The 13,141-nt window shown below is 37.7% G+C and overlaps 1 protein-coding gene across 1 annotated transcript; it reads right to left on the bottom strand.

Moving 5' to 3' along the window:
* Positions 1 to 1,024: 1,024 nt before the first annotated feature.
* LOC139740423 (leucine-rich repeat-containing protein 28-like) lies at positions 1,025 to 13,114 on the bottom strand. The gene is made up of 10 exons (XM_071651015.1): positions 13,050 to 13,114; positions 7,984 to 8,123; positions 7,305 to 7,427; positions 6,844 to 6,881; positions 6,372 to 6,409; positions 5,239 to 5,376; positions 4,342 to 4,548; positions 2,428 to 2,530; positions 1,857 to 2,017; positions 1,025 to 1,352 (listed from the first exon to the last, which is right to left on the bottom strand). The coding sequence occupies exons 2-10, from the start codon at positions 8,089 to 8,091 to the stop codon at positions 1,111 to 1,113; spliced, it is 1,158 nt and encodes a 385-aa protein (XP_071507116.1). The 5' UTR covers positions 8,092 to 8,123; positions 13,050 to 13,114; the 3' UTR covers positions 1,025 to 1,110.
* Positions 13,115 to 13,141: the final 27 nt, after the last annotated feature.

The following is a 13,141-nucleotide window of genomic DNA, read 5'->3' as shown; positions in this document are numbered from 1 at the left end:
TCTGTTAAGAAAGTCAACAGCCTTGTAAATGTATTTCATGATCTTTTCCATTTTTTCCCCCTAAAAGAATAAATTGCAGCGCTGTATATGAATTATGCAAAAATCCATTAATTTTTAGGTTAGTTTGGACTTACATGTATATGACTTACAGGGTGTATGTAAAACCGTGCATCTTCACGTACAATTTGTTTCAAGTAGTAAACACATAAACTGACCAATGACCTACAGTTCTCCTAATCTACATGCCATGCATCCTATTACAGGGTTCATTGGATGAAAAGAAAATGGCAACCTGCGGGTACTGCACTGCAAGTGCATTGGTGAAATGTGACTACTAGAGTGCACACAAGCAGACCCTCAAAAATCAACTTTCTTGTATATAAAGACAGAACAAGCAAGGTTGCTATCACCTAAAGTTATAGGCAGCTAAATTTTTATATGATATGCATCCATACTGAATTTGAATAAGATCAGTTGAGAAATGGGGCCGGTATATGACATAGGAGTGGTGGCAGCAGTGTAAAACTGTTGAAGTTGTCCTCTGGTACACAAACTGGGGAATACAATCATATAGATGACGCAGCTTTTTACATCTGTATACCGATAAACTTTACATTTGCATCTTATCATTTCATACTCCATTTTGGAAATTATTTAGATAGCAACATAATTATGCCTCCCATTTTGTTTTTGATTTTCCTACCTCGTTGATTTGTAGTATGGATATTTCATTTATTCATTGTGACTGACAATGTGATGGATCTTGCAGAGTCTGGAGGTGCTTTCATTTTCTGTAACTGTACTATTATAATGAGGATGGAAGTCTCTTTTCATCTGACTGAAAGTTCGTATTCTCAGAACTCCTATAAGATAAAAAAAAAATATATATATATATCTGTAAAGTTAATGGTAGATATGCATCCAAAGTAGTCTGGTCAAGGGGCTGATTATCACACTGCAGGCACTGTTTTTCTAGCACTGATCATATTGGAAATATTGAAGATCCACGTTGATCCATTAAACAGTGCCCTCTGCCAGCAAGAAGCAAAACCAACCTGCTGATGCACTTTCAACCTCCAAACACAGGGTCTTGACCCAGGGTGAGAAAGATCACGTTGGGATTGGATGCCTCTTCAAAGTCTGAAGGCACTTTCTTGAGCAGCACAGCGCCATCAGCGACACATTGCTGTTACCTCCCAAAGCATAGTCTTGCACCCATGGTATTTGAAACAGGTGCACGTAGGCCTGGGTGAAGATAGGTTGATCACAACATACTGGTCCATTGCAGTGCGAGGTAGGAAACTCTATAAGGCTGGCAAGTCTTCTTGGCAGGGAGTTTATGTCTAGGATATCTGTATTATAGCATTGGGGGGGGGGGGGGGAGAAGAAAACGGTTCTAAGCTAATTTCTTGCATTAATCTACCAACAATTCTGTTATCACAGATGAGTATAATCGAAAGCTGGATTTTTCTCATGATTAATTTTTAAGACTCAAGCACTAAACATACATATAAACATGATACATCAGCAGTTTCTACACTCCGAATGGTAATAACAATGTCTACTGTCTACAACTCTTTTAGAGAGTAATACCATTCAGGAACATGCTCCTTTAAAATTCAACAATCACAATAAGCTTATAGAGCAGAAATAATTTGAGCTATCTGTCATCCAAACACAGAGATTTGACAATACAGCCATTAATGATAACTTAAGAAAATACAGTAATAACAACACAACAGTTCCCTGATAAAAAGATATCAAACACTACCTTACGGGGACATACAAAATTCACATGAGTTCACATGCATTCACATCAGTAATATTATGTTTGACATTGAGACAGGAAAATTCACCTTTATATTCGTAAACAATGCGGAGTGAAATTTCCAGGAGCTTTGAGGGATGTTCTGTCTTATGCACTGCATCAAAATAGGTCTGAATTTCAGGAGGGAGAACTCCACATAACTCTCCCTGCACAATTTGTCGGTCCAGCAAGGGTTTGGATGATCCACAGCTACACAGAAAAGAGAAACAAATAAATAACTAACTACACAGACACAAAAGGCAATCAAAATGAAAGCTGCTGTGACATTAAAAAAACAAACAAACACAAAACAGACATTATGGCATGCCAGTCTATATGTCTGTATGTCAAATACAAAGCTTTCAAGCAGAGGAAATGAATGAAAATGTACATTTATCAAATGACAGTCTGAAAACATTGCATAACAGTTCATCTAATTGTCCATTACACAATGTTTGATGTTAGTTTCAAAGCCTGTAATGCACATAAACAAACCAGACAGAAATACATAAAGTATTTGGTCACTACAAGTGAAAAAAAAATGTAATAGGAGTAATGTGTTAATTACGATGCAGTTTGTATCATAAACTAGACTACAACGTAATCATTATCATTCTTACTTGCTGACACCAACTCGTTTGCTGTACAGATTGAAGGGCACTGCACAAAGATGGGGATTGTGGTCAACATAAAGCTTTGACAAGCGTGGCAACCAGCCAATCCCTGAGAAGAAATGACAAAGAAAGTAATTTCAAACAGTTTCCAACAGCTTCAAAATGAGAAGGTTTAGGAAATCTGAAGGAAATCTCCTATGACAGGATCTAAATGCTTGCACAACAGCATAGAATATCACAAGAGGCCTGAGGAATTCTACTAGAATCAATTACTACAGAAATGACAGTACCAGAGCTGCAAATGTCTCCCTAATTCTGCCGAAAACTTCAACTTCATAAGCTATTATTTTTGCATATAGATATTTTCATGAATGAGGAGGGTCATGGACATTTTCACAAGATGTTGTTTTTCACAAATTGACACAAAGCTGTCATTAGTGCACTATTACACCAGCGCATGAGTGACAAATTCGCGTGTTGTTAAATTTGCAGTCCAACAGTGAGTCAAGAAATTTGCAAAAATAACAGTTTAGGCCTATACAGTATTTCTTCATATATGGATAAGAGAATAAAGTAATTATACACACTGTACATACCATATTCAAAAATTATTTTTTGCTCATTTAGGTGCATGTAACACACAGGCATCTTCCTGATTAATGCTGGCAGTCATGCAGTATCTAACAGAGGGAAAACCAATTTTTACATGCACATACATATACACACACAAACACAAAACCTGGAAAAATGAGACTATCACTTAATTGAAATTGTTGTAATACATGACACTGACTAAAATTATGCCTCACTTTTTTTTTCTGTAGCCAATCTAGAAACCTTAATTCTTGCATTTCGCAATCCATGTACCCTCATCCCAATCGTGAATGAACGTGATTGTTATAATTTGAGTTGTTTTGTACACTGTATAATTTGTATATGAAGGGTTTTTCTTATGTTCTGAGGTTGATTTCGTTATGTATAGTAAGCATCTTGTTTTTGTTTGTATTTCATTTGCTATTTCATATGTAAGAGCACCATGAGCATCATTATTGATGATCTTCAGCGCTTTATAAGAGGCCACTATTATTATTATTATTATTATTATTATTATTATTATTATTATTATTATTCAAACACGGCAGTTGATTGTAGAGTGTTGCTTCCTGGGAGATTGTTGTACAACAACCATTTGTGCGCTAACTAGCTAGGAGCTACACAAATCGTTTGTGGTAGTCCATCCTTCTTTTTCCCAATGCCTGGAATACTGCAGTTAGTTAGATATTTTTTCAATTGGTTGACTTTTATTTCTGCGAAACTCAGTTGCTGTGTCTGCCATCTTGGAAACAGCTGTTGTCGACGTACTGTAACAGTACCAGTACTCTAGTAGAACGTTGTACCTTACTACCTTTAGTAAAAACTTCTTTGTTATGGACACTGAAGCGGGGAAATATATCTCTTGTGATACTGGCATTGGTGGTGCATGGATTGTAAAAAAAGAACATTAGTAAGTATCAAGGCATTTGTGGAACTTGGCCGAATGTTGCTGCTTATCCTCCCATAAAGGAGGATAAAAGAACTACAGTGTACTTGAATTCAAAAAATCTCCCCAAATAATACAGAAATGTACAAAATTTGCCAATTTGAGAGAGAAAGAGAAACTTTTAACTGTGAAGAAATATCTCGTCCATATAGGGATTGGCTATATGATTATAGAATTAAAATGTTCTTGACAGTACTGCAACAAAAACAAAAAATTACAAATGAACAATGATGAGCTCATCCAGAGGACAGACAATTACTTACTCTGTCTTATAACATAGTAACACTGAAGAATAAAAATAAAAGTGAATATATCAAGTAACATCTAATGTGGTTTGGGGATTGATTGAGCTACTTTAAGGGAAATATGATCTTTCTCACCTGCTGGAAGCCAGCTAAAATTATTTCCCACAGCAGACAGCTCTTCAAGCTGCTCCAGGGCTAGGATCTGTTGTGGTAGACTCTGAAGCCGATTACGGTCTAGCTGCAGGGTCTCCAAACTCTGGCACTGGCCAATCTCTGAAGGCAATGTCACCAGGCTGTTGTTCATCAGATTCAGTAGCACCAGCTCCTTCAGTTGACCAATTTCTATCAGCAGAGGAGAGAGATGGCACATTTAACACTCTTCTTCAATACATACTTTTTAACATTTATATTTACAGTGTATATCATCAGAATTAGACTATCATTGGCGTAGGTTGAACAGTTTCTAAAGAATGGGGTTTGAGCAGTTGTGTTGACATTGAGCATCAATCTCTAAAAACTGGCTCACAGCATGCTACAATAATCTAAGTCTGGTGAAGAATACTGTCAATGCTTAAAATTTCTTACTACAAATACTTATGAGTACTATTCAAACTGTGCACAAAGGGCCTCTTCACGTCACCCATATCCACACCTGCCGTGATATGGTCCTGCAGTGTATAGGTAAAAACTGCTGGTTGATACTCTAATAATCAACACTACTTTTCTTTTGTCAAACAGAAAAATGTTCTCTCACGGCTACAGGGTAGTGACTGATATGTGTGTACCTGTCCTCAGATCATATTCAAGACTGATGATGTGACTGTGTACCTAAAAATGTTTTGAATTTCAAGTAACAGCCCTAAATCAAACCAAAAATACATACATGACCATGCTTACAGTTGCTACAGACAGTAGTTGTAGATATAAGCACTTGAAGAAATATTAACCCACAGAAACTCTTTGTTGCTTGGCAACAATAATAAACAAAGACTAGTAGTAAAGTAGAAATGTGAGATTGTTGCCAAGGGTTACCTGGAGGGACTGATGAGAGTCCATTGGAAGACAGGAAAAGTCTCTTGAGGCTTATACAGCGACATACAACAGGAGGAATCTGACTGAAGGCATTCTGACTGATATCCAGCGAGCCAAGGTACTTTAACTCACACAGCTCTGTGATGTCAGATAGATACATGTACATTCTATGCAGATCAAAAAGACTGACAGACAGAAAGGTAGATAGATATAGGAATAGACAGACAGCCATTTAAAGGAATAAATAGGCAGATACATACAGGCAAAATATTTACAAAATGCATGCTACATGATGGCTATAAATTGACAAGACCATTAAGCAAATCAATATAATTCATGACAGAAAGCACAAGATGTAGCCAAGGGTTGGAACATATACAGGTATTAAAGCAGGGCTCGACACTAATGGTGGCCCGGTGGCCCAGGGCCACCAAAAATGCGCGTCGGGCCACCAAAATTTCAGAAATGAAGAACGTGGTGGCCTGATCGGGCCACCAAAAAAGGTGAAATGTTTGTCTTTGGGCCACCAAAATAAAAGTTAGTGTGGAGCCCTGATTAAAGCATGAAAGAATCCCTCATATGTCTCACATGCTACAGCTAAATTAAATTTCTTGAGTTTCATAGTTTCTCCAGCAATACAAAATATCTTGACAAGATATCAACACAACATTCACTGACTAACGCAGAATGAACTCAATATTGTTAGCTAACAAAATCTTATTTTCTTTAAATTTATGAAAATGCTTTGATGATTTGTGGGAGCCAAATATGGTACTGCATGGTAATACTTAACTAAATGCCAACAAATTACGATCACACACAACCAATTTCTTTTGTTCTTATTCACATCAAAATACTTTGACATTAACCTTTTTTATTTGAGAGAAAAGATGGTTTGAACTTAATACATCAGCTAAACAATTACACGACCTAAAACTTCAGAACAAAATGAGAGCTGTGTCATCAAGTGACTGAAAAAAAAAAGTACACTGAACTTTCCCCATTGACACTGGGCATCACTCATCTTTCCACAACATTTATTCAATGAACACAGAGAGTGAACGCCAGTTTAGCACATCTGAAAAGCTAAATGGACATGCACCAACTCACATTTAGATTAAACTATATCTCACCATCTGGGAGAGTTGACAGCTTGTTTGACGGCAAGTACCTGCAGAGTGGAGAAATTGGAATGTTTTGAATCCAACAAATTGTAATTTCATAAATTCTTCATTCTCATGCTTCACACCATTTCTTTCATGGCTACATTCCAACATTTCATGAGCGATCTCATTTCCCATGTCATCAATTATACTTGCCATGATTTCCAACCATCACATTTTACATATTGTCCCTTAATAATTCCCACACATTCTTTACACACTTATCTAAGTGATTTCAAAGACTCCACAATTACCAAAAAAATGTAATTGAGTAACCCGTTGAGGACGGACTGATTTTGCTACAACACGCATTTCGCATAGACCCCTGCCCGAGTATACTTGGGACTCGTCCTCAACGGGTTAAGTATGCTTTTGTTATGGCAGTTACTGCACAATTTTAAAATCTTAAATAAACTCACAAGGCAGAAAGCCCAAAACTTACAATGTGTGAAGTCCAGAGAGCCTGTGGATATTCGGTGGCTGACACAAAATTGGGAAGTAATGAATAATGGTTTAATTACAGATTCACAAATAGACAAAAAATATGTGGAATGACAAACTAGAAGGAGGTTCATAAAGGCGGCAGCAATATCAACAAATTTCAGTGAATGTGAATGGCAAGTACATTGTACTGAGAAATGATATTACACTAGTTGACAATACATCTGGTGAGGCGATGAGCAATAGACAATGATGAACTGATAACAACCAGAAATATCAAATTTTTCACAAAACACCTTCTTTTAAGAGTATCCCTTATTTCTCTTTGGCATCCATTGCTGAAATTATTTCTTATCATGATTAATATCAAACTGACTTCCTACACTTACAATCTAAATTCACTTGATTAAAAAACATATCATTAGACAGAAATCACCAAGAGGGCATTTGCATGATACTCACAAGACTGGTTATGAGATTTCTCTTGGCATTAATGACCAAGATGTGTGTGTAATCATCATCTCTTGTCAGTCTGTGTGGAAATTCCAACAAGCCCTTGTAGTTTAGGTTCAAAATCTGGTGGGCCTTGTGATGTAGATGGAACAATTGAACAATAAGCAGAAGGTTAACAAAGTGAACAGTGCTAAGGAGAGAGAAAGAATGTATCATGTGTGGTCAACTAAAGACTTCAAATTACCTACTAGAAGTGGTTTCAAAAAAAGTGGCTTATCATGAGTGTTGTCTATTGAAACCTGTTTGTACAGAAATCTGCAAACTGCTTGTGAGAGAGAGAGAGAAAAAAAAAGAACAAAGAAACAAACAGTTCAATAAACATTAAAGATGTAGAAATGATATCAAGAAAGTATTATACTTCATATTATGATAAAAGAACATCTAATAGTAATCATAAATAACAAGTCAATATCTCTTCTAATTATAGTTTGAAGAGGAAAGGGAATGCAAGTCTTTGTATAGAAAGTCACTTCTTGCAAAGTTGATTTTCAATAGTAGATGGTTTAAGGTGGATTTCAAATGTTTATTTGTTGGTTTGTTTTTAGCCAATATCACTGAGTTTTCTCAATGTGTCAAGAAGAAATAGGTAGGCCCTAAATATCATGGCCATTTGACAGTTGATATAAACCTTATTATGAAGGGCCTCAATTAGGAGATCTCCCACACTGCTGGATTCTTGGTCCTCATCCATCATGGAGGCTGACCTTGTTGTGACCTTGGCTTTGACCTCTTCCATGAAGGCAGCTTATCTTGTAACTTAGATCTACCCTGAATGTGATTAATGAGAATGAATTTGAATGAGTTATCTAGGGTAAACATATGGGAGTGTAGAGATAGAGAGAGAGATTCTGCATTTTCCAGCATGAGATAAATATCTTATGTTCAAGCAAGTATAAATGTACTTCATCAACACCCAAGGTCAGGACTCATTCTTGTCTTAACAGGAATTGAATTCAAGTGGCCTTGTCTAATAAGCAAAATCAGAGTACCATTTGGTACATATGTACATTCTTTCAAGGGTTATGAGTGCCCACACAAAAGGGGCCAATGTACAGTTTGTATTGGTTATCATTTGATTTAGTATGGATTCATCACCAACATAAAATTGTGGGTATTGTGGGTGTCATACTGACACTGACTGGAGGAGACAAGATGGGGGAGGGGGGGGGGGCAAACATGTCCCTTACCATACCCCCCCCCCCCCAAAAAAAAAAAAAAAAGGAGGGGATACCCCTTTCCACACCCTCCACTGCCAACCTCCATACACTTTCACACAGTGAAGGCACACACATGAAACAAGAGGTGGCAGATTCACAACTTCGTCGTTCACTTTAGACTATCTAATTTTCTTACTTTTTGACTAAATTTTTTTGTTGTTGACATTTTAACACAAAATGTGTGCTCTAGATCTTTCAATTTCATTTCTAAATATGCAAAAGCTTACTCATGGAGGAAGGGCCGGGGGATACCCCTTCCCACCCCATTTATCTCCATAGACTTTGTACACATTGAAAACATGTCCCTTACCATACCCCCCCCAAAAAAAAGGAGGGGATACCCCTTTCCACACCCTCCACTGCCAACCTCCATACACTTTCACACAGTGAAGGCACACACATGAAACAAGAGGTGGCAGATTCACAACTTCGTCGTTCACTTTAGACTATCTAATTTTCTTACTTTTTGACTAAATTTTTTTGTTGTTGACATTTTAACACAAAATGTGTGCTCTAGATCTTTCAATTTCATTTCTAAATATGCAAAAGCTTACTCATGGAGGAAGGGCCGGGGGATACCCCTTCCCACCCCATTTATCTCCATAGACTTTGTACACATTGAAGGCGCACACACGGAACAAAAAAGGGACATACGTAACCACAGTTCACAGGCCCATGTTATATATAGCCATTGACAATTTCCCCTGAATATTTGAATATTGAAATTTTCCAACTGTATTCCACCAAAGTGTGAACCAGATTGTCGAATTTCAAGCCTGAAAACGTAAAAGCCCCCTAGTGTGTAGAAATTTCACATTTTTTTTCGTCAATTTCAAAATGTCATATCCTCCTATTTCTTATAACCGATTTCAATCATTTTTGTATTGTTCTGTAAAGAATACATGTATTTTTCTCTTACTTTTGAAGTTTATTTATTTTTGCGGCAGATTTCTTCTTTAAAAGTGACAAGCAAAAAAAAAAAAAAAGCCTTCAGCGCAATTTTCTGCTGCCATTTCCGGGTTTGGCAAGCAAAAACAAAACAAAAGAAAACACTAAAACAAAACAAATGGCCAGTTCCAGGGTCATTGCCTTACAAGCAGAGAAAAACGAAGAAGAAAAAAAAAAAAAAACTTGACCACATTTTTCTCATGCCACTTCCGGGTTAAAAGAAAAAAAAAAAAGTGGGGGGGGGGGGGGGGCGGGGGAGGGAGCACGAAGTGGTTAATTTAGACCCTATGCATTACTATCCCTTATGTAGGCCTACTGGTAGTGGTATAATTTAAAAAGTAAGTGGTGCCGGCCCCGTGATGTTTTATAAAATGCTGTAGGCCTACTGGCCGGGCCGGTACTATCACTGAACAAAAGCCCCAAGTGTGATGGCTGATAGTGTTCCCTACCCCATCACCCTCCCCCCTTTTTTTTAAACTGTATTTAAATAAAACAAATAAAATTTACTTATTAAGTGGAGTTAACAAAGATTGGATCCCTGGATTCAAGTTGGAAGGAGATCAAGCACTGAAGCAGTTCAATCAAGTTTAATTTAAGCAGTCATGTATGTGTAATAGGCCCTAATCTATATTAACATCCTTTACTTTATTTATAACTTTTTGCTTGAGGCCTAACATCAAGTTTCTAATATTTTTTGTGAGATAATAAACCTTTTCTGAAATATGAAAGGGCATGTAATTCCCTGAAGAATTCAACATTTACTTGAAGAAAATTGGTTTTGAAATGGCCGAAATATCCAAAACAGAGCAATTTTAATTTTTATGTTTCAGCCATTCCAAAACTGATTTTCATCAAATAAACTTTGAATTCCTCTTAGAATGGTATGTTTTGTCATTTTCTTGGTTTTTCTTGGTATCTCGCAGGAAAGTTAAAAGCCAAATTCTCATCTCCACCAATACTGTACCATCCCAAGTTACTAGTTAGAGCGCATCATGTGTAGACCCCTATACGTGTATGAATACTATGATATGATATATACTAACTATACACAGCCCAGTCGCTGTATAAATACAGACGCTGTGCTTCGCACATCATCGTCTGGTCTTGACCGACAAGTATGTCTAATTCCGCAAAAAACTTCTCATTTATAATAATGACATTTGCTGGGTCAGTTTTTCACTTCTGTAGACAGACACCATTGATACATACGCTATTGCGACGGTTTCAATCGTTCTGTGTACAGTGCACTCCCGTTACAACGAACACGGTTATAACGAAATTTCGTTCCAACGAAGTAAATCTTCTGGTCCAAAAATTATCACCATTAAAGTCTATGGTACAAAATTCGATTATAACAAACACGGTTATAGCGAAAATTCTGTTACAACGAAGTCTTTTCCGAGCGCCACAGACAAAGAAAAACAAAAGAAATGTGCTCCGTTATAACGAAACGCGAATTGCTTTCAAAAATACGTAGCGGAACTAGCATCTATAGCGTCTCTGCATGGCCGTGGGTGAACGCTTCACACCAGTGGCACTGTGTGTTCGCTCCTTGTGTCACGCACAGTTTCTGAGGGGAACTTGCGTATATTATTGTAATACAGATGTTATCCCATCACATTTCACATAGCTTTCCAGTGTATGATGAGTATTGAGCAAACGTAATATGATATATATATATATATATATATATATATATATATATATATATGCGTGGTTCCTTGTTTTCGTTATATATTGTATTTGTTCGATTATAACAAAATTTTGTTATAACGAAAGAAAACTGGCGGTCGCGAGCATTTCGTTATAACGGGAGTGCACTGTACTGTGTACAGTGATTGTACGGAACAAGGCACTATATTGGTACACTTATGTTTATTGACTAAAGGACTAGTACGCGTAAGTTGTTCGAGCTCTAAGTTTAACTTTGTGATATTGTGAATGAGCATTTGGCATGCCATAGACGCAGAGACTCCAACCCAAAGCACCTTCTGATCTGGAGATTCTCCCATCTGAAACCCCTAGCAAACGGGAGACTCCAAGTTGATGTGTGGGAAGCGCGAAGTTCCTAGGGTTCTAGATGCTCTCTGGTGCTATCTAAGGCTTATCTTTTCAACATACAATAGCAATAAGTAAGAATCCTTTCCAACGGGAGACACAGAGCCAGGGCGGGAGAAATTAAATCTCAAGCAGGAAAACGGGAGAGTTGGAGTCTCTGCAGACGTTCATGTGGTCATTTTTCAAACGAAGGCAACGATGAATTGGGGAGCGCTGCAAAGAAGTGGAGGAAACAACCAGAAAACAAGAGGAAACAGTGGAAGAGGTGAATCAAAATATTTACTGATTAATCCTGTATATATTTTTTTTCCAAATTGGTTTGAAAACCAAGCTGGAAAAAATAATAATAACCATTTTTATGCGGGGGGAACTGGGTCGAAGTTGCGTTCAAACAGAATGATTGAAACCATCGCAATAGCGTATAATCAATGGTGTCTGTCTACAGAAGCAAAAAACTGACCCAGCAAATGTCATTATTATAAATGAGAAGTTTTTTCGCAGAATTAGACATACTTGTCGGTCAACGTCTGGTCGGGCTAGATATATGGTTGAGGGGTCTAGATATAGTGCACGAAAGTTTGTGATGCTCTTATAATAGAATTATTCCACAATTGTACCTGAATTTCTCAATAAATATCACAAAAATGCAGAAAAATCACCTCCCAGAATCTCCTGATGATATGACGACGGAGTTTTAATCAACCGACGCAGAGCGCGAGCGCCCATTAAAACGCACGTGTTTTAATGGGCGCTCTGCATCGGTTGATTAGAACTCGATTTTTGAAAAAAAAACCAGATAGGATTTTTTTCTTCTTTTCATCATGGATAGTGGACATGTGTGTGTAACAAAAAATCACCGTGCAAAAGTTGCGACAATTTATACGTCAGATGTGAGATGAATAGAAATGAATAGGGGGGCCTCATGAGGCGTTCCCCCCGGGCCTCATGAGGCATGGGGGCGGTCCTCATGAGGAGGGGCAGTCCTCGTACGCGGGAGCGGTCCTCATGAGCAGGTTTCCCGGACTGATATAGGTCTAGATAGAATCTACATAAACACATTCATTTTATGATTTATTGACACGTCGTAGCGGTAGCCGTAGCCCGTAGGCGTAGGCTAGTGTCATCATGGTCATGACATGTCATGCGTCAAAGCCATGCCATAAGGCCAAAGGCAGTGATATTGTTAGTCGATTCATTATTTTAGACAATCTTAAACAAGGTACAGTACCTGTAGAAAAAAATAAAAGAAGAATAAGGAATAAACAAAAACCGGCGCGCCTGACATGACAATACAGCGACATAGGTCTAAATAGTGTAAACAGGGCATTCTACTATGTATACTTAGTTAACTTAACCACAGCATATTCAAGGCATGGGACTATTACGTTTCATCTTGCTTGAGAGTAGGACCAGGCAGAGGAGTTTGCTCGCCTCACGTGCAAGGTGTTGAGGGACGTTAACAAGCATCTACCTCTTGGCGTCGTTCGGAGACGGTCGTGATTGGGGATGGTTTCTGTAGAATTAGTATTTCTTTGGGAGTTTATTCGCCACTGCATATCTATC

The sequence above is a fragment of the Diadema antillarum genome, unplaced genomic scaffold (assembly GCF_040938485.1).
Source record: "Diadema antillarum isolate AM-2024a unplaced genomic scaffold, OU_Dant_1.0 seq00000854_RagTag, whole genome shotgun sequence".
Taxonomy (NCBI): Eukaryota; Metazoa; Echinodermata; class Echinoidea; order Diadematoida; family Diadematidae; genus Diadema; species Diadema antillarum.
The sequence above is the reverse complement of the archived record's forward strand: the minus strand, read 5'-3'. Positions and strand labels throughout refer to the sequence as shown.